Genomic DNA, 21,374 nt, shown 5'->3' with positions numbered 1-21,374 from the left:
CAGTTACCAGTGGCTTGTATATGTCTTTCCAAAGAAAGGTTATACACCCGTTCACATAGATACATAAAAAGCATGTAAGTAGAGACGAATGGATTTTCCTTTAAATCAAGGAAGCAGTGTCTTCGCATAGCCCTGAAGAATATTCGTATTTTCAGTAGGGGGCAGTGCGTAACCCAGAGACGCGAATCTCTTCTAGTCGGGTTTCAGGTTCCGCTGCAGGTGGTCGACAGCGTTAGGGGCTCTTCAGGTGCCCCGTGTAGCTGGCTGCCTGCACCAAGGCCAGCTGTGGGTGTTGCTGGGGGGCACGTGCATGGGGCAGTTGTTGGTGGCCCTCTCCCACTTCTCGTGTGGCTCTCCTTATCATCCCTGTCCCCCCTCCTTCTATTTCGGCCTCTGTGTTTCTTCCTGTTTCCACCCTTTCCCCTCTGGATTCATTTAGCTGCCTCATGCTCCCATGGATGAGCCCTGGAGCTAAGGGATGCACCCTAATTTGGTGCCTCTTTGGGTTTTAAGAGTAAATTGGCACCCTAGATGGGTATGCTTTCCTCGCGCCCCTGGTTGGAAAGATTTTATTGGGACGTGCACCCAGAGGCCTCCCTGGACCTTTCAGATGGGCTGCTTGCCTTGACAGTCCAGAGCTGTGATGTCGCTGTGACTCTTCGTCCCTGCAACAGGGCCTGCTGCTGCCAAACCAGACCTGATCTCAAAACTGGAGCGGAGAGCTGCACCCTGGATCAGGGACCCAGACGGACCAGAGTGGGGGAAAGGCCGTCCTCCAGGTGGGTCTCGACCTGCTGGGCTCTGAAGGGTATGTCCAGGGGCCCAGGCAGCTACGGCAAGTCACGCAGTGTTGGTTCCGCCATCCTCGTGCTGAGCCTGTTGTGCGCCAGGCCCCGTATCGGTAGAAAACCGTGAATGAGAAGCTCCCTGTGCCTTCACGGTGTAGAAGAAGCTGAGAAACTGGGACAGCTTGGGAAAGATAAGGCGCTTGGATGAGCAGAAGTGAAACGGGGCGGCTGTGGTAGAGCTGACGGGGGAGGCGCGTGCTGGACGGCGGTCACGTGGAGCCGCGTGACCCACGGCCGTGGGCCTCTGCTGCCTGCTGCCCTGCTCCTCTGGCGTTCGGAGACAGGACTGCTGGCCTGTGGGAGCCAGCAGTTCGTGCATCTCTGTCAGGAGCTTACTGGCCAATGGCTGCTGTGTATACTTCTATGCCTCCCTTGTTTCCAAGGCTCATAAGAAGACTTTTGGACGTTTAACCTCACTTCTTTGTGGTGCCTCGAAAGAGGATTAAAACCATCCAGTAGCATCTGTGGCCAAGGTGCTCAGCGAGCTTATTAGCATCTGATGTCACGTGATCTCAGGGTAGCTATGTGGATGGGGAGAGGGAGGCTGGCTAAAGAACCCACAAGGATTAGCAGACAACTCCTGGGGAGACAGACTGGCTTTCAGAGAACATAACGGGAAAGGGTTTAAATAGAAGCCACTACTGATTCCTAGAAGGGTGGATCACGTTCATCTTCTCTGCTTTGCATAAGGGGTACTTATTGAATTGGGGCGCCTTAGCCGACAGGAGGCTGCAGAGTTCTGGGCAGCAAAACCGAGCACAGTTTGATTTGCTCCAAAGGGAAGAAGACGACGGTGGCCGTTAGAGAGGCGCGCACGCGGGCCTCGGCCGTAGCATCTGCGCTGCTTCCTGCTCCTGCCGTGGAGACGTGCACCTCCCACTGCGGTCCCAGCCTTTGTGCGGTAGAAGCAGGTGGACGGGGGAAAAGCAAGAGGACTTTCAGACCCCGCGCGATTCAGAGGTCGTGGTTTGGGCAGTTCCCGTGGTTGGTAATCGACCCCAAAGAGGCCAAGCTCTTCTGCTCGGCTTGCAGAGACAGACCTAGTCTTCACGACAGGTCATCCCGGTTAGTCCGAGGTTACACGGGTCCTTTTAAAGTGGAGACTTTAAAGTACCATGAAGTCAGCAAAGCACACAAGCTCTGTGTCAACACCCTGGAAGTCAAGGAAGACAGCCCGCGGGCCGCCCTCGTCCCCGAGATCTCCGGTGACCTGATGGCCGACATGGAGCACCTTTTCAATGCCGCCTATTCCATCGCGTACCACTCGAGGCCCCTGAACGACTTTGAGAAGATCCTGCAACTCCTCCAAAGCACTGGGACCGTGATCTTGGGCAAGTACCGAAATCGCACCGCCTGCACTCAGTTCATCAAATACATCTCCGAGACTCTGAAGAAGGAGATCCTTGAGGATGTCCGGAGCTCCCCGTGTGTGAGCGTGTTGCTGGACAGCGCCACAGACACCTCCGACCAGTCCTGTGTGGGCATTTACATCCGCTACTTTAAGGGGATGGAGGTGAAGGAGTCTTACATCACTCTGGCCCCACTCTACAGCGAGACGGTGGATGGATACTTTGAGACCATCATCTCTGCCCTGGACGAACTGGACATCCCCTTCCGGAAGCCTGGCTGGGTGGTGGGCCTGGGAACCGATGGCTCAACCATGCTGAGCTGCAGAGGAGGTCTGGTGGAGAAGCTCCAGGAGATCATCCCCCAGCTGCTGCCGGTGCATTGTGTGGCCCACCGGCTACACCTGGCCGTGGTTGACGCCTGTGGAGGCATCGACCTGGTCAAGAAGTGTGACCGGCACATCCGAACCGTCTTCAAGTTCTATCAGTCCTCGAACAAAAGGCTGAAGGAGCTGCAGGAAGGCGCGGCCCCACTGGAGCAGGAAATCATCCGCCTGAAGGACCTGAACGCTGTCAGGTGGGTGGCCAGCAAGAGGCGCACGCTGAACGCGCTCATCGTGAGCTGGCCCGCCCTGGCCAGGCACCTCCAGCGCGTGGCGGAAGCAGGTGGCCAGATCGGGCACAGGGCCAAAGGCATGCTGAAGCTGATGAAGGGCTTCCATTTCGTCAAGTTCTGCCACTTCCTCTTGGACTTCCTGAGCATCTACAGGCCTTTGTCCGAAGTGTGCCAGAAGGAGATCGTGCTGATCACGGAGGTGAACGCCACGCTCGGACGGGCCTATGTAGCACTGGAGACCCTCCGTCACCAGGCAGGACCCAAAGAGGAGGAGTTCAATGCCGGCTTCAGGGATGGGCGGCTCCACGGCATCTTCCTGGACAGAATGGAGATGGCAGAACAGCGGTTCCAGGCGGACAGGGAGAGAATGATCCTGACTGGGATTGAATACCTCCAGCAAAGGTTTGACCTGGACCGTCCCCCGCAGCTCAAGAGCATGGAGGTGTTTGACGCGATGGCCTGGCCAAGTGGGATGGAACTGGCCGGTTTTGGGAATGATGATATTCTTGCCCTGGCCAGATATTTCGAACTCTCACTGCCCCCAGGATACAGTGAGGAAGCACTGCTGGAGGAGTGGCTGGGCCTGAAAGCCGTCGCCAAGAACTTGCCATTCTCCATGCTGTGCAGGCACGCCCTGGCCCAGGACTGCCGCTTCCCCTTGCTCAGCAGGCTCGTGGCAGTGGTGGTCTGTGTGCCCGTCTCCACCTCCTGCTGTGAGCGCGGATTCAGTGCCATGAACCGGATCAGGACCGACGAGAGGACCAAGCTCTCCAACGAGGTGATGAACATGCTCATGATGACAGCGGTGAATGGTGTGGCGGTCACAGAGTACAACCCCCAGCCCGCCATCCAGCACTGGTACCTGACCTCCTCAGGCCGGCGTTTCAGCCACGTCTACACCTGTGCCCAGGTGCCACCCCGCTCCCACACAAGTAAGTATGCGTGGCAGAGTTCCTGGACGTGGGGAAGCAAAGGAAGAGAATCTTAGCTTCCCAACCCCACGCTGAGCTCACAGCCCGGTAGAGTCTGCTCAAGTCAGCTGTCACAGTAGGCTTGCTCTAAGGCGTCACGTGCCCAACCAGTTGCTAGACCAGTGGGTGCGCAAGACGGGACACCTCCCCTCCAGGAGATTATGATCCAGCTAGAAGGCAGGACAGCCACACTGCAGGGCACAGGGCAGAGAGCTAAGAGCAGGAATTTCCAGAGCAAGGCCGCCCAGGTTCAAATCCTCATCCTGCCGCTGGCTAGCACGTGGCCTCTGGCAACTCAGGCTCTCTGTGCCGTGGTCTTTCATCTGTAAAGCGAATTAATAGATGTGAAGGGCTTAGAACAGCATCTGGCGAGTAGTGCCCATGGCACTCTTTAAAGGATCAGACTACTGCCAGAAATCGCTCGGGGACTGGACCAGCGAGGGCAGAGACACCACATGCCCGTGGGGCTGTGCGGACCCCGTTTGCAGAGGGGAGAGGTCGGTGCAGGTCACAGGGGCTGTGAGGACGGTGCTGTGTGGAGGAGAAGGTTGGGGGTTTCAGGCAGGGGAGGGGTCCGTGAGGAAAGCCTCCCACCTAGCCTGGAAGGCCAGGTGGGGACTGGGCTTGAGGGGCAAGAGACATTATCCTGGAGGCCAAGTTACCGGAAATCTCAAGTAAGAAATTTTCCTCTTTTCAAGTAGTCACTGAACACCAAAGAAAACCAGAGCCTCTCCAGGCTGCTCCCGTGTCACGGAGCAGTGACAGAGCCGAGGTTTTTCCTCTCTCGGCGTCTTCCTGTAGTGGCTCTCCGTCCTCTTGCTTCCGCTGCCATCTCACCTCGGGGGCTGTGATCGTCAGCAGTGGACTGGCCTCAGGACTGACAGACGCTCCGTAGGAAGCCTGGTGGCCCTGGGCCCGCAGCTGGGCGGTGGGCGCAGGGAGGGGGCAGCAGCAGTGGAGAGAAGGAAGGAGGGTGATTCCAGCACAGGAGCCCTTCGGCCTCGCATTTGGTGAGTGAGGTGCCCTCAGTGCCCGACCCGTGAGGGTGAAGGAGAAGAAGACGCCGCCAGCTGCGCGCTTCTGCAAGTTGTAATCGTAGCGCGATGGGACTAGTACGTCTGAAGCAGACAGAGAACACGGCCAGATTGTATATGATAAAGCCTTCTTTCCCAGGCCGTTTCTCAGCCTCAGCACTGCTGACGTTTGGGGCCAGGTAGTTCTTCGCTGTGGGAGCCTGTCCTGCGCCTGGCCACCCCTGGCCTTTCCCACTACACACCCACTGGGTACCCTCCCCGTTGTAGCAATCAAAAAGGTCTCCGGACTCTGCCAAATGTCCCCTGGGAGCAAAGTTGCCCCCCCGCCCCCCCCGCACCATGAGCTCCGCTGCCCCGGGGTGAAAGGCAGCAGAGTGGGGCTCCATCCGGCCCGCAGAGAGCAGTCCTTGTCCGTCTCCAGTCTGTTCTGCCAGGTGTTCTTCACCGAGCATACCTTGGGGCGCAGTTGGTTGTGGGGAGGGGATTATCATCTGATCTGTTTTCACTGTCTGACCGTACCCTCCCTTTCCTCCCGCACGAGGGGCGGGGCTCAGGAAGGAGAAGATGGGAGCGCTCCGCGTGGAGGAGGCCGTGACCCAGAAGCCGCCCATCCCGTCCTACAGGGAACCCATGGAGGTCCTGACGGACTGCGTCCTAGAGCCGCGCCACGGACTCCTGTGTCCCCACCCCAGCCAAGAGGCCCTGGGCTGTCCTGATAAAGCGCTCCTGTAAGAGCAGGACCCTGAGGGGTTGCCTTGGAGACCCCCTGCTTCCCTGGCCCTCGTGATCATGGTGACAGGCCCTGGGATTCAAGGCTGCCCTAGAGTCTTCGCTTGGTGGGGGCTCTCTAAGCACTGGGAAGTGGCAGTGACAAGATAATTAAGCCCACATCCCAGGGAGGCGGGGGGGATCAGGAGGCGCACAGCCTGCTTACCAAGGCCCTCCTCTAAGCTGAGCGGCGACCCCACAGCACTTAAATGTGCAGAAGGGTTCGTATCTCAAGCTCATTTTAAGGTGCTTCAGGAGATAATTCCATCGTGAAAGATTTCTCCCCATGTTTTGGTGGCAGGAGGCCTTTTCTGAGGTGGGAGAGGCGGTCGGGGGTAGGGGGCTTAACGGAGCACTGCAGCGCCTGGGGAGCCGGGGAGCGTCCCCGCGGGCTGCCCACAGCCTGAGTGGCGTGGGCTAGTCACGCGCTAAGGGGCCTGGGCTGAGCAGCTCTAGGGGCAGCTGGCCTGGCTCTGGGATCTGTCCCCCTGGCTCCACGGCAGAAGCAGGGAAGCCTCAACTTCAAATGGGAGCCTCGCGTCAGAGACTTTCTCTATCTCCTCCCAGGGCCTTCCTTTAGGATGAGGCAAGCAGAAGCCCTTGGCACAGAGCAACCAAGAAAGGTTATCGTCCTGCAGCTCCCAGATGGGAGGAGTGTTTCCCTGGAGGGGGCCTGGCGTTTCCCACCAGTCGCAGCCCTTGTGTTGTGCTGAGCCCGGGTTTTCTACGGAGCAGAGCGGACAGGACAAGTTTGCACTTGGGGGGCTTGGGATCCTGTCCCGACTCTGCTGCAGGCAGTGGTTCAACCATGATTAATCCCTTCCTCTTTTCTGTGCCTTGGTGTTCCTCTCCATGAAGTGGCAGTAGAGAATCCAAGTGCCTGCTGGTGCCCCAGCTGCCACAGGACTGATGGATGACAGCTCCTCCAGCTCTGAAAGACGGCCCTCAGGCTGTAGAGTGGACTTGGCTGCCTTCAGCCCTTGTCCTTGTCCCTTGCCACCAACGTCCTTATTATGGGAAGAGGTGCTCTCTCAACATGCCCTCAGCATAATGGTCTGGTCCACTCTTCCCAAAGTTGCTCTGGGGACCAGCTTGGGAATCACTAGGGGTGTCTGTTTAAATCTGTTTCACCCCAGACCCACCTGATCAGATCCCCGGGACGGTTTCCAGCAAGGCCGCCCAGGAACTTCGTGGGCCCCCTCGAGCATGAGAACCACCACCCTGGCGGCACAGGGGGCGTCCCGCACTATTTGGTTCCCGTTGTCCTCTTGCCATCACCCCATCTCCTCTTCCGCCCTGAAGTAAAGCACTTTTCCTTCCAGGGCAGCTGCTTTGGGCAGGCTCCTAGGCTGCTCCTCTGGCTGAGGATGATGTAGTGTCTGGGCCCCGCCTTCCTAACCACAGGTGGGAAACGAGGGCAGGTTAGAGGGAAGGGCTTCTTTGCCGCTGCCTTTCTCTTGTTCTAGACGGGCAGGAGGTAGTGCTCCGTCCTGGCCATGCTGCCTGGCTGTAGGTGGGGTCCCTGCTCTGTCATGCAGGTCCAAGTGGCCTGGCCCTCAGGCAGCCATCTGTCCACTTCCCACTCCTAGAAGGTGCCGAAAGCCCCTGAGATGCTGGTACCAAGTGTCTCACTGTCTGGCAGAACCCCTGGTTCCCGGTGTCTCTGACTCTCCCTTCCCAGCACCCCACCCTTAGCACTTAGCCTTCGCGCCATCGCTTTCCTGTTTTCTTCAGCTTCGAGCCAGGAATTCCGTTTTCGCTTTCTGCCTTTTCATCTGTGGCACTGCCTCCCTGACAGCCCCGTGTTCCGGGGGGCTGAGGCGTACCACGGGCCCTTGGAGCTTGAACCCTGGCGGTGTTACTGTCCACGTGGCCACGATGGAGCCCAGGCCTCCCTCCCCCATTCGCGCAGGTCACTATGGGGAGTTCAGGAATCTGCACTCGGCCAGGCGCTGCGGGGATGAGTTGGTGGGATGGAAGAGAGGAGGGCCCTTTAAAGTGGGGGTTAGAGTCGCCACCCTATCCATAGCGATTCAAATTGAGGTGACTTTCTCGCAGGCATCCTCCCCACGGCACCTTCCATCCTTTAAGAATCCTCAGGGCAAGAGGCTAGTCGAGCGAGCAGCGCCGTGCGTGAGTGCCACACGCACGATTCCCTGTGCGAGTCTAGGCGTGGAGGTGGAGGCCAGCTAGGGACGCCGCCGCCTCTCCACATCTGTGCTCTGAGGAAGCCTCCGATGCCAGCTCGTGAGAAACTTGGGCCCCTTGGTGGTGGGGGGGCGGCGACTGAAAATGCTATTTGTCACAGGGATTTGCACTACCCACTTTCTCGAGGGGCACAGGCATGCCCTGGGTCCCCTCTGTTCGCTAATGGCAGAGAGGACGCTCGCTGACAATTTTGTGCAGGACCCCAGGCTGAGGCGTGGTGAGACCCCTTGCCCAAGCTGACATTTCATTTTGTTTCAAGAGACTTGCAGCATTTCAGACCCCAGGGCCTGGAGACCCTGTTGTTGGAGAGCCTTCCTATTTTTGCCTCACAGAAAAACAAGCTGAAGGGCGTTGGGGATGGAAGGAGCGCAAGCTCTCTGCCTTTGGCCAGAGCCCTAGCCACGCCTCCACCCTCGTTCCCTACCTGCGATCTCCGTAGACTGATGCTCACAGGGCTGACATTCTGAGTGACCAGCATTTTAACTGACAGTTTGAGGTCAGTAGCCATAGAGAGCAGGCGGGAAGGAGGGACCCCGACCCCTTGTTCTAGCCAGACACGTTGGAGTGTAATCTACTCCAGACCCTTTGCTTCCCTCGAAGCCCGGGTTCAGTTCCTAGGGTGCTAAGTATTTAGCAGGACAGTGTGAAGATGGGCCGTTTCCCTCATCCAAGTGTCTGTCACCCGAGGTCACCCCAGGTGATTGGCCCAGGGATGTTCTCTCCTCCTCTGGTTTCAAAGATGTGCAAAACCATGTGCAAAACATGGTTTAAAAAACCATGTCTGAGTCTCAACCTTTTGCTATTTGAATAAAGCAGAGTTTATTTCGACACATGCCTCTGTCCTGTTAATCCCGTAACCCAAACTAGCAAACTGGAGGAGATGCTCAAAGCTAATTATCGCTGGCTCAGAGCGAAGCCCGCCCCCGCCCCGAGTGACGCGTTGGAGCGCCTGCGCGGGTCGGGCTCGCTGAAGGCTTAGGCGGCCGGGTCCTGCTGCGCATGCTCGGCGCCCGCTGCCCGGGCGGGACCTCCGCGCACCGGAGCATCTGCAATTCTGACTCGCCTCCCGGCCTGGGCATCCCGCGCCGGGCCATGACGGCGCACTCCTTCGCCCTCCCGGTCATCATCTTCACCACGTTCTGGGGCCTCATCGGCATCGCCGGGCCCTGGTTCGTGCCGAAAGGACCCAACCGCGGGTAAGGATCGCGCGCGGCCCAGCCTCCCTGTGGACGCCTTCGCGGCCGCGCCCACCCCCTCCCCCGGCGGCTGCGCGGGCGGCGGCGGCGGCCCGCGGTGCAGCGAGCACTGTCCAGGCGCGCGCACGGCGCCCCACTCCTCCTCCCAGGTCTGTGCTGGGCCGCGTTCAGCAGGGAACAGGCAGGCGGTCGGGGCCAAAGGGCAGAGACGGTCGTGCTTTAGAAAGGTGGAGACAGTTACGGGTCACCGCCTCCAGCCTGTAAAGGTAAAGGCTCTGGCTAGACACTGATGCAGTTTGTCCACTCCTGCCCAGCTGTGACCTTGAGCGTCTGTCACGCCTTCAAGCCTTATTTCTTCTTAGGTAATTGGGGGTGATGATGGTACCTGCCTTTTAAGGCTGCTGTGAGGATTACACGAAATAATGTATATAAGACTCTTAGTGCATGGCACGTATTGTATTGAATAATTTTTAGCCAGTATCGTTATTTTTTGAAGGTCCTCTAGCAGGTTTCTCTACCTCTTGCACCATTTACCAGTTTCTGCTTCATATCATCTGCAGCTGTAAAGCGCTCTCTCCCCTTGATTACAAGTTCCTCGAGGTGGAAGATTGTCTTGTTCACCACTGTAGACCCCATTGCCCGGTGCTTGGTAATGTTGAAAGAATGGATCAAATGCTAATTGCTCTTGCACCAACTTCAAGTACTTTAGATCAGAGGTCCTAGGGCCTCGTTTGGGTTAGATTTAGCTTCGGCTGGAGGCTGCATTTGGGTGTTGCCTCTGTTCTTAAAGATCTGCAGGGCTAGGGACTTCCCTGGTGGTCCAGTGGTTAGTACTCCAGGCTTCCATTGCAGGGGGCAAGGGTTCGATCCCTGGTTGGGGGACTAAGATCCTGCATGCTGCACGGAGTGGCAAAAAAAAAAAAAAGGACCTGCAGGGCTGAGGTCCCATGGCCTCACTTTGTAAACCATTTTAGTGCCTCGCCTCCCCTGCAAACCTTGGTGAGCTCTTCCTTCTGAAGTTTTCCTCCTGCATTTAAAGCCTCTGTCTCCAGCGTTTGAGTAGATTCAAGGTAGCCAGTTGCTATTCTCATTATAACTGCTCATTGTGCCTCAGAGATGGCTCACGGCCTCCTTGCTTCTTGCCCTGTCTTCCGGTCTTCTGTCTTCCTTCCCTTTGCCCAATGAACTTTGGATTCCAGAGGTCACTCCCTGGTGGGTGGCTGCAAATGCAGCTCTGTGCAGTGTCTTTTCCCAACATGTTTGCATTAAGATGGAGAAATAGTGGGTGACTGAGAAGGCAGATAGGTGAAGGGAAAGATTTATATTGTAACTTGGATGTGATCAAGGTTGGCCTCCCCAAGAGGTGACACTTGGCGTTTTTATTTTCCATCTAGCGATTCTTTTTTTTTTGCGGTACGCGGGGCTCTCACTGTTGTGGTCTCTCCCGTTGCGGAGCATAGGCTCTGGACGCGCAGGCTCAGCGGCCATGGCTCACGGGCCCAGCCGCTCCGCGGCACGTGGGATCTTCCCGGACCGGGGCACGAACCCGTGTCCTCTGCATCGGCAGGCGGACTCTCAACCACTGCGCCACCAGGGAAGCCCCCCATCTGGCAATTCTTACCCTGAGTAGAACTCAGCCTCCCTGTGTTCAGGTGGCATCAGACGGGAAAGGGGCTGGCACAAGAGCTCTTTCTCTGGCCTCGGCCAGCCCTCCTGAGGGCATGCTTCCATCCGTCCTGACCTGACGTCCTCTCCCATTGCAGAGTGATCATCACCATGCTGGTGGCCACCGCTGTCTGCTGTTACCTCTTGTAAGTACTGCTCTCCCAGCTCAAAGTCAGCTGGGGCCTTTGTGCTCCCTTCCTTCCTCCTTTCCCAGCCCTGCTCTCCCCTCTGTCCTGGTACTGGCACGTTCAGCTCTTGAAAGGCTGAGGCTGTAAAACACAGAAGAGGAGGCGGTTGGAGAGGCAAAGAGAGCAATGGGCTGGAAGTCATGAACTCTGGGTTGTGGTTCTGAATGTAGCACCTGGACAAGCTCTGTCATGCTCATAGGCTACAGTTTTCTCATCTACAAAATGAGTGAGTTGGGCCAGCTCAGTGCCTTTTGTACCTGATGGGACATCAGAATCACCTGGAGAGATTGTAAAAACACAGCTTTTAGGGCTCCACCCTGGACCCACTAAATCACAATTCTCATGATCTGCACTTGGGAATCCATATTTTTTTTAAATTTTTATTATTATTATTATTTTTTGCGGTACGCGGGCCTCTCACCGTTGTGGCCTCTCCCGTTGTGGAGCACAGGCTCCGGACGCGCAGGCTCAGCGGCCATGGCTCACGGGCCCAGCTGCTCCGCGGCATGTGGGATCCTCCCGGACCGGGGCACGAACCCGCGTCCCCTGCATCGGCAGGCAGACTCTCAACCACTGCGCCACCAGGGAAGCCCGGGAATCCATATTTTTAATGCATGCCCCTGGGTGATTGTGATGCAGCCAGTTTAGAACCACTGGATGAGCAGTAGTCTTCAAACTTGGAAAAGGTCCCTGGGATATAGAAAACATTCCAAGAGATGCGAGTACCTGGACAGTGTGAGGGAATCCATTTCCAGGTCCTTCATGTCTAGATGTTCTCTCTCTAAAACTGCCATTCATGGTAGCCCCTCCCCTTTTACAAAAAAGGCACTCTGCCATGCCTCCCCAGTCCTCCTATGTTAGGTTGCTCCATGTTAAATCACCCTGGCTGCCAAACGGAGGGATAAATCCAAGCTCTGGTTTTGAGGGAGGCCTCTCTCATGCTCAATCAAGCCGGTATGGCTTCCTTTGGGCCCCTGGAGGCCGTCTTACCTCTTCCCTAATCCCAGGGTCCAGCCCCAGCACAGGGATCTTATAAATCTACAAGACATCAGATCAAACCAAATCTAAACCCAAACCCACGCGCCCCAGACTGAGCCCCCGTGCCGGCCGCAGTGTGGATGGCTCCATGAGACCCTTCCCTCCAGGACCCAGACCCTGCTGCTGGGTCGGTCATGTGATCAAAGGCGTGGTGTGAGGTGTGCACGGCAGAGTTCCTTGTGTCTGGGCTCACCCTCACTGTGCTGTCCCTGGCAGCTGGCTCATCGCCATCCTGGCTCAGCTGAACCCCCTGTTCGGGCCCCAGCTGAAGAATGAGACGATCTGGTATGTGCACTTCCTGTGGGAGTGACCACTGCCGCCGCCTCGGCCCCAGGTACTGCTGGGCAGCGGGCAGGGGTGGGGAGGGGCCCGGGGCGGCGGGAGGACAAGGTCGGGCAGGGTTGTAAGACTTTGCATGTGGATTCAGGCATTCGTTTATTAAGAAAAAAAAAAAAATGCTGAGCACGTGCTCCCTTCCTGCCCAGTGCTGCACTGGGCGGCAGGGATGGACGGAAGACCCGGGGTCCTGGGGGGAGCGCGTGGGCCCCGCCTTGTTTGTGGGTTTGCACGCCCCAGAGGAGGCGGCCGGCTGCAGAATCTGTTCTGAGTGAGGGGAGGGCGGGGGCAGGGAGCGGTGAGACGCCGACTGGGCAGGGGGCTGTCTGAGGTGAGCTGGGTGACGGGCACAGGCTCTCCAGGGCGGGACTGGGGGAGAAGGGTCTCCGCAGCGAGGCCGTGACTTGTTCTGTGATGTGCTTTTCAGGTGCCCCAGCTCTCTGGATGACCTTGGCTCCACTGTCCCTGATGACCCTTTTGTCACCCCTACAACTGTGTCCCACTCCCTCCGTGCTCCCTCCCCCAAGGCCTGCCTGGTTCTGGAAAGTACCGCCCTCCCCAGCCAGTCTGGGCCTCTGGAAGCCCCGAGCTCAGAGCCAGGCTGGAGCAGATGTCCAGCCCCCAGGTTCCCACTGTCCGCTTCCGAGTAGGTCCAGGCCAGGAGCTGACAAGGGTGGGGCTGCGCCTTTTACACAATGGGGCAGCCAGAGAAGGCCGCGCGTCCTGGGGAGAAGGCCTCGCAGCCCGGGATGCTCGAGCCTCGGGTGGGCCAGGCCAGGGAGGAAGCCCTGGGGGAAGAGGCAGGGCCCTGCCACTGTCCTGCTGTGTGACCCCAGGAAGCGTCCGCCTGTGTGGGCCTCCTCGCCTGTGAGATGGAGGGGCTCGGTCAGGTGTGGCAAAGGCCCTTCTTGGAGTTCCCCTTTAATTTTTGACACGTTTCGATGTGAAATTTCTGGAATTGTTGACGAAATGGAACACAGTCCCACAAAACATTACGATCCGAAGCATCATAGTCATTTGGATCAGGATTGAAACATGTATGTTTAGCATCCTTTATAGCCACGAAGTCACTTACATTGTCTTGCTCAGGAAGCGGTATCTCCTCAGAATATCCTCTTCCCCCTTCCTCCCCACCTGGATCACCTCCCTCCCGTCCCGGAGGTTCAGCCTGTGCACCGCAGGAGCTGAAGCGGCAGCTCGTGCCGAGGCCAGGCCTAGACCCTGGCGGCGGTGAGGGTGGGTTGCAGAGCCCCTCCCAGCAGCACGTAGGTCACCTGGAGCGAGGGAGGGCGAAGAGGGACAGGTGTGCGCGTGCTGTGTGGGCTGGGCTCTGCTGAGATGCTGCAGGGCGGGGGAGCCCCTGGCCTGGTGACGCCTGGAGAGCGTGCGGGCCTCGGAGCAGAGGGAACCTGGGGCCCCAGCCGTGCCTCCCTTCTCCTAGGGGAGTTGGGGTGGAGACCTCAGACGCTTGCCCACAGCCCCAGAGCTAATTGGAGTCCCCCCCACTCTGCTGTGCCACGTTGCCTCGCCGGGGAAGAAGGCAGTCTCTTGTATTTATTGACTGTTGAGTTGATTGGCATTCTGTTTAGTAGGCATCGTTTTTGGAGTGGTGGTAGAACGTGGTATGTCTCACCTGGATTTCTTGGTTCCGGGCTTGGCCTGTTGCTCAGATCGGGGCCTCCCTTTAACATCCCGCCCACCCCCTTTCCAGCTCCCTTCCTGTGCTGACCTCCGTGGCCCCCCTGGAGCGGAGGTGTTGAGTCTCCATTGGCGGCTAGAAGCCTGACCCGAGTCTAGTGACTAACGAGTGGTGAGGAAATTCCTGTTTGGTGGCCAAGTCCTGGCCGAGGCCAAGTTTGCTGGCTGCCGCTCCCCTGCCCATCTGATTCCCATTTCCTCGGTGGGTGGATTTGGGGCACAGGAAAAGGGACGGGCAGCTGCTGGAGCTGCAGCTCTGGGATGTGGACACGGAGGCTACATCTTCCTGAGACCTGAGCGAGAATACCGCCTCCCTGGATTTTGCCCAGAGCCAGGCCAGGCAGGAGGAGGAAGACGGAGGACGCGTTCAGGTGCAACTTTGCCCGCCACCCGTCTGTGCCCCAGATTACAGAGTGCATGGCCCCCGGGGCTCTGCAATAAAGCCGGTCCCCAACATTCCAGAGCGTGGCCTGCATCGTTCCTAATACCCCTACATGCCCCGCTACATACACGGGAGCCTGCTGGCTCCGTGCTTGGCCTGGGCGGGCATGAGCTTCCTGCCTGGGGCAGGGGCATGGAGTGAGCTGAGGGAGAGCTCCTGGGAGGAGCTGCAGGAAGCTGGCGCTCCCGCAGGAAGCTGGCACCCTCCAAGGAGGGTGCTTGGAGGAGAGACCCGGAGCCCTGAGGAGTGCATCCAGAGAGAATGCGGAGCCACAGAAGGGTTGAAGCAGGGGAGCGATGTGACCCAACCTGGTTTCCAGGATCATCTCTACAGGGTGCATAATGGGCCTCGGCTGAGAGTGGTGGCGAGGACAGGACGAGTGGGCGAATGGAAGGTCTAGTTAGGAGCTGAAGGGGACCAGCGCCTTGGCCGTGGGGGGAGGGAGGAGGCGGGGTGGACCCTGTGGTGAGGAGGGGGCAAATGCGGTGCCCGGTACCTGGCGGCCGGAACCTCTCAGCGACAGGCCGCAGAGGGCACGTGATGACCTGGGGTTTCCTGTGTGTCCTGGTGAGCTGGGTGTGTCCGGGGCATCCCCATGGAGACGCCCAGCTACTGGCAGGATACGTGGGTTTGGTCTTCAGGAGGAAGATGTGGCCTGAAGACATGGGGTGTATATGTCTGTCCCTGAGTTCTCATGGAACCACTCGGTGGCGGCCTCTGTTCCCCGGGTCCCGGGGGGCGCCCCCTGCTCTCTGGGCAGCTTCTGCAGCTCAGGGCTGGCAGACCCCCTCCCAGCACACTGTCTTCCCACCCTCCCTTTCTGCCTGTGCAGCCGTTCAGGGAGGGGGAGCTTGGGACGCCCTCGCAGGATCTGTGCCCGCCCGCTTTGCGTGGAGGGTGCCCCTCTCAAAGCTGTCACCCCACTCCGAGGGGGGCTGCAGGGTGAGTGGGTTTTTTCCGAAATGCACACAACCAGACGTGAGTTACAGAGGGGGAATCGGGTTTTATTCCGAAACGACTGACAGTAGGGAAATGTGAGCTCCGTGGGGTCCGCGCCCCTGCAGGGTGACTGGGCCTTTAACGGGAGAGGGAGAGCGGAGGGGAGGGGTGAGCGGGGCCAAGTAGAGCCAGGAGAGTGAAAAGTCACAAAGGATGGGTTGGCGTTAAGTGTGAGTAGGCCACAGAGACTGGGGGACAGAGGCCCGGGCCTTCCTGATTTCATCTCCGAGGAAGGGTCCCTGGGAGCCACTCCGGGGTTGCAGGAGATACACCTACCTCCCAGAGGGACAGAGGAAAGACTCACAGTGGTAAATGCTCTCAGGAAGGGGGGAGGGGCTAGGCGGCAGAGGCCTATGGCCAGGCATTGGCTAGAACAAGCAGTAAATTCTTCTGACAGCCCAGGGCTTGGTCAGACAGGAACTCCATGGGGCCAGGTCATCCCAGGGTTACGGCCTTAGGCGGCCAGAAGCCAGGCCGGGCTGGTCAAGTCTCTTAGTGCCTGCTGTGCACGGACTCGTTGTTTGTTTCAGGCAAGAAGTATCTCCCACCCGCCTTCCCCTGCCAAGTGGGAGGCACATCAGTAAACGTCGGCCTCTGACCTAGGTGCTCAGGGCAACTACAAGTAGCAAAAGATCCCTGAAGACGGGCAGTGGCTGGGGGTGGGATACCCCTGCACCAGCCCTCGTGGCGGAGCGGGGAGCAGCCTGGGAGACCATCCTGGGACTGACCCGACAAGCCTGTGGAGAAGACAAGGCCGCTGAGCTTAGCTCAGCTGCACGTACAGAAGGTGGCCGGCAGAGGGCAGTGCCGCCCAAGGGACGGAGACCTCCAGACCAGGCTGTGCCGCCCCTGGGAGTGCAACGCCCTGCACTGATGTGAGAGGTTGTGGCCTCAGAGCGTGGCCCTTCCTGGGAACAGGGATGATTTTCCAGGTGGTACCAGAGCCTGGATGAAACCTCCCTGAAGGATGTGTCATGACAACAGCAAGGTGCCAGGTATGGCCCGGGGAATCCAAAGGGCAAAGAACTAAGGGGCCTTGCCGACTGGATGCTGCTCTGAGGCCAGGCTTCCCAACAATCTTCCGTGACTTTTTCCCACCTCAACATGCTGAGATCTGGTACATTCCAGTCTATAGGAGGGACACCCATCAGCCCAGATTCTCAATGGAGAGGAAAAGTTACCTACAGAAGACGGCTGTTACTGCAGACCGCAGGGTCACCCCTCCCTGATAAAGCACCTAAAGCAAGGCCCTTGATGAGGGCCTTTGGGTTGCTTTGTACAAAAGTCGGTTCGTTGATAACACCGGGAACACGAGGAGCAGAGAAATGAAGTGGGGTTGGTTGCTGCTGTTCCTGAGACTCTCCAAGTCCTTGTGCTGGACGCGACGTTTGTTTACAAACCTTGGGGCTTCCAGGAATGAAGTCACTGGGCGGCCGCCACAGTTTTGCTTGACTTGGAACCAGAAGAGCGAGGGCGGGTGACCAAAGTCTCTGCTAATTCAGCCCACACTCCATGTGACGAACCTGCGTCAGAATCACTCGGAACAAAGCAACCCGTAGAATGCTGGGACCAAAGCCACGTCTGTTAGGACAGGGGTTCCCTACCTCGGCGCTGCTGACAGTTCGGCCTGGATAGTTCTCCGCTGGGGACCGTTGGGGGCGGGGCTGCCCTGTGCGTTGTAGCATGTTGAGCAGCACCCTGACCTCTGCCCAGTGGATGCCAGCAGAACCAGTCTCCCTGCCCTTGGCTCTGACAATCACACATGTCTCCAGCCATTCTGAAATGTTCTCTGGGGGTCCAAGTCCCTCTCCCCCACCCCTACGTTGGGAATCACTACTCTAGAATCTCAACCCCTCAAGTGACTGATAAAAATTTAATCAGTTTAGCAACCCAGAGAGGAGGTTGGGGAACCTTGAGGGAAGCTGGTACCCTGAGCACCAGGGTCCCCCGTGAGCCGTTCCCAGCAGGACCCGGAGCTTCTGACCTGGAGACCATGCCCTGGGGAGAAGGAAGCACCGAAGCTTTAGGGGATTATTGGGTGCCTGAGCGGACTCTAATCCCAGCGCCATGTGGTCCAGCAGAGGCCAGATGGGGGTGGGGGGCTCGGCGGTGGCGGGGGAGGGGGGGAGAATCGCGCAAGCCCAGTAGAACTTTGGCTCACCCTGCAGGCATCTGCCCGGAAAAGGGCTGGGACAGATATTCTCAGAAACCCGCAGAAGCCCCACCTCAGCTTCCTAACCTCAGGATTAAGGGCCGGGATTGTAGCATGGCTTCCCCCCTGCTGCAAAGGTCAGCCTTTCTTCCCCTGACAAAGCCCGGCAGACATTAGGGAGATGATTCTCTGCGCCCACCCACTCTCCGTCTCGTAAGCAGGAATACGGGAGGCCGGAAGGGTTACTGCAGAGGCTGCAGCCTTGATCCGTCGTGATCCTAGGTGCAACGGCCGTGCCCTTGGTCTGCAGCAATTGATTTGGCAAACACATTTTTCTCTTTTTTCTTTCTGCCCGGCCTTCCAGGAGCTGTTGACTGAACGGCCTCAGCTCAGCTTCGAGGTCGAGATAGAGAATCGAGACCTGGGCTTCCTGGGTTCAAAGTCCAGCTCCTCCCGATTATTAGTTGAGTGAAAGTTAGTTAGTCTTTCTGAGCTTCAGTTTTATAATAGCACTAGTGCCTGCTTCGTAGAGGTTTTGACTGTGAGCTGAGAGAATGGATTAAAGTGCCTGCGTCGTCAAAAAAATGCCATCAATAAATCACACCACTTTTACATAGTAACTCTTTACTTCTATGGCACCTTTCATTCTGCCAGGATCTCAGCTTCCTTCACCTTTGCTTGTTCCCACCATGGACACCACACTGATCCACCCTGTGGAAAAGGAAGTGGCAAGCCCCCTGAGTACTTTGACGTGTGAGATAGGACCTGGGAAGTAAGTGCCATGAAAAATACCTGGGGCCTGTGTATGCATCTGTATTTCTATGCTTCGTGTCAAATGTCCTTAATGTGATCTATAAATGTAGTGTCCTCTTGATGAAAACAATGCTTTGGGAGAGTGAGGGGAGAAGAGAGAATGGGTACTAGACTAGATCTGCTGAATTCTAAAGTTCTCAGGGAAAATAAACATGTAAGAAATAACCAGGGGGACTTCCCTGGCAGTCCAGTGGTTAGGACTCCAAGCTTTCACTGCTGAGGGCCTAGGTTCGATCCCTGGTTGGGGAACGAAGATCCCGCAAGACTCGCTGCACGGCCGGAAAAAAAAAAAAAAAAAAAAAAGCAGAAGAAGAAAGGAAGAAAAAGAAAGAAATAAACAGGAAATTTCTGAAAAAAGCCGAGTATTTACAGGGCCATTAGCCCTCCCAGATATTTAAAAGTATTATAATGTCACAATATGAAAGGCTACAGAAATGAAGACAGTGGTGCTGGGACATGAATAGACACATCAATGGAAGAAAACGAGTCCAGAAGTAAACTCAAATTGATAAACATGGCAAAGCAAATCCATGAGGAAAAGATGCATAAAGGCAATGAACAGCGTCGGGACTCTCTCCCTCCCGGCAACAAAATAAATGCCAGCCGGATCAGAGATTTAACAAATGTAAATGAAACTATAAATATACCGGCAGAAAACATGGGGGAATTAAAAAGAAATTATCTTGGGGCTCGCGCCTGCGCGGTCTGCGCCAACCCGCGGGCTGCTTGGAGGCACGCGCCCGCTGGGAATCCTCGGGACCAAGCGTGTGGGGAGGCTCCCCCCGCCCCGCCCAGCCGTGAATGAGGGATTACCATCCCGAAGAGCTCATTTCTTTTCTTGAGGTGTTCGGAGTTAGTCCCACACCACAGATTTTAACTGTTTATTTTTATTTCGAAGCAAGCCTGTTCTCCTGATCAACTGTTAGCATAATTGCTACCCTTATACGCTGAATGATTTATGGTGATGAGGGTGGAGGAAAGGGTGAAAATTATGGTGAGAGCAAGGCGACCGTGTACACTACTGTGATTGACAAGTATGTTAAAGTTTGCATTTTGTTTGTTTGTTGTCTGAATCGAAGATACTGTGACAGAGTGGACCCCTGAATTTTTAATCATCTAAACTGAGTAGGATACATGCGCTTTGGAGTCGGGTAAAATCTTCAGTCCACACCCTCCAACTTGCTAACTGTGACCCAAAGTCACAGTTAAATAACTGCTCTGAGCCTGTTCCTCCTCTGCTTAAAAAAAGAAAGAAAAAGAAAAGAAATTATCTTGTAATGGGGAAGATCTAACTAAGAGGGGGAAACAAGAAATCCAGCAGTGATGAAGATAAAGTTTGATAAATTTAAATTAAAATTTAATTTTCTGCAAGGCAAAAAGAAAAAAATTAAATAAAAAAGATAAATGACAAACGGGAAACGATTTACAACTCATGACAGACACAGAGGTCATCAACCAGATAAAAAGGACAGAGTAGGTAAACAGAAAAGGAGTCAAGCAGACAGATCACAAAAGAAGTGGTAGAAATGACTTTTAAAGATGCTTCCCATCATTTATAATCAAGGAAAGCAAATTGAAACAACACCGTAACCCCACCAGTACCTATTATATTAGCAAAGATCAAAACTGATAATAGACTATAGTAGACACATATATTAGCAGCCACACTCAACGCCCCCTGCACCTCCCCACGCTCCGAATACGTCCATGCACACCAGCCAACTTCCAACTGCCAGCCGTCTTCACGTCCTGTGCCGAAGGCTGGAAGTGCTGTCAGGAAATTATTGCCATCAGCACACTCCTCAACCAGACTGATGGGACTTGTACGTACATGCTCCCAGGGTTTCTCCAGCTCCAGGCGCCCGCAGAGCAGATGGCTTGCGCTTCTGCCTTCACCATGAGAAATGCATGCCCTGGGCAGCCTACCGACCCCAGAGAAGAAACATGGGAAGCGGACTGATCACAAGGTGACCTGGAGCCAAGTCTGGCCAAACCTCAGCAGAAGCAGAGTCAAATGAGCAAAAAAATAAATGCTTGCTGCTCCAAGTCAGGCTTTTCAGGTGTTTATTATGCAGGATTATGGTGACATAGCTGACTGATGCAGTGTTATGACAGATAGATCTAGCCCAGGGTGATACACGTTATGTTTCTACTCCCTTGCTGATGACACCTGCATTACTCCAGGTCTTCCTGTTATAAACAATCAGCATCCCTATATATGTCTGTGCAAATGTGCTGGAACTTCTTTAGGATGTATGTCTCCATGTAAGGAGCAGAGTTCTGGGTGATGTTTACTCTCAACATCACAAGATATTGCCCAATGGCCCTCCAAAGCGATTGTTTACACTCCTACTAACATTATATGAACTCCTGGACTTCATCTGTTATTCAGCCTTTTTCATTTTTTCAATCAGATAATGTGTGTGAAATGGTATCTTGTTTTAACTTGCATTTCCCTAATAATCACTGGTGAGCCTCTCTTTTCATCTGTTTGTTGACCATTTGGGTTTCTAATTCTCTAATCTGCCTGTTCATATTGTTTGATTGCTTTTCTATTAGTTTTTTTTGGGGGGGTATTTTTCCTATTGGTTTATAGAAGTTCTTTATGTATTTTAGCTACAAGTCCCCCTAACCCTAGAGAATCTAGTGCCAGGAAGAGAGAGGGAAGAAGACGGTGTGTTTGGAGGGGATGGTGGTGAGATCAGACAGCCCCATCTTTTCTACTGCTCTTTGAAACCATCGTTAAAAATATGAAAAACTAATCACAAATTAAGAAAAAATATTTGCAACGCACATATTTGTCAAAGGACTTGTATCCTGAATATATAAAGGACTGAACAGAATATAAGTATATAAAGAATATAGGGCTTCCCTGGTGGTGCAGTGGTTGAGAACCCACCCGCCAGTGCAGGGGACACGGGTTCGGGCCCTGGTCCGGGAGGATCCCACATGCCATGAAGCAGCTGGGCCTGTGCACCACAACTACTGAAGCCCGCACACCTAGAGCCCGTGCTCCACAACAAGAGAAGCCACCACGATGAGAAGCCCATGCACCA

The 21,374-nt window shown here is 55.9% G+C and overlaps 2 protein-coding genes across 5 annotated transcripts in view; both read left to right on the top strand.

Annotated features, from left to right (window-relative positions):
* The window catches only part of ZNF862 (zinc finger protein 862), a 32,020-nt gene extending 23,406 nt beyond the window's left edge, over positions 1-8,614 (top strand). For all 4 annotated transcript variants that reach the window (XM_028489608.1, XM_028489606.1, XM_028489605.1 and 1 more), the window contains 4 exons: positions 675-779; positions 1,628-3,742; positions 5,357-5,543; positions 6,151-8,614. In XM_028489608.1, coding sequence (XP_028345409.1) covers positions 675-779; positions 1,628-3,742; positions 5,357-5,543; positions 6,151-6,163 — 2,420 coding nt within the window. In that variant the 3' untranslated portion in view covers positions 6,164-8,614. The remainder of the gene's footprint in view (positions 1-674; positions 780-1,627; positions 3,743-5,356; positions 5,544-6,150) is intronic.
* A 176-nt stretch (positions 8,615-8,790) lies between these two features.
* On the top strand, positions 8,791-14,360 carry ATP6V0E2 (ATPase H+ transporting V0 subunit e2). Its single transcript, XM_024127743.3, has 4 exons — positions 8,791-8,987; positions 10,751-10,798; positions 12,095-12,212; positions 12,642-14,360. Exons 1-3 carry the CDS (start codon positions 8,791-8,793, stop codon positions 12,186-12,188), a joined length of 339 nt encoding a protein of 112 aa, XP_023983511.1. The 3' UTR covers positions 12,189-12,212; positions 12,642-14,360.
* The last annotated feature ends 7,014 nt before the right edge of the window (positions 14,361-21,374 follow it).

This window comes from Physeter macrocephalus, chromosome 5 (genome assembly GCF_002837175.3).
Source record: "Physeter macrocephalus isolate SW-GA chromosome 5, ASM283717v5, whole genome shotgun sequence".
Lineage (NCBI taxonomy): Eukaryota > Metazoa > Chordata > Mammalia > Artiodactyla > Physeteridae > Physeter > Physeter macrocephalus.
The sequence above is the reverse complement of the archived record's forward strand: the minus strand, read 5'-3'. Positions and strand labels throughout refer to the sequence as shown.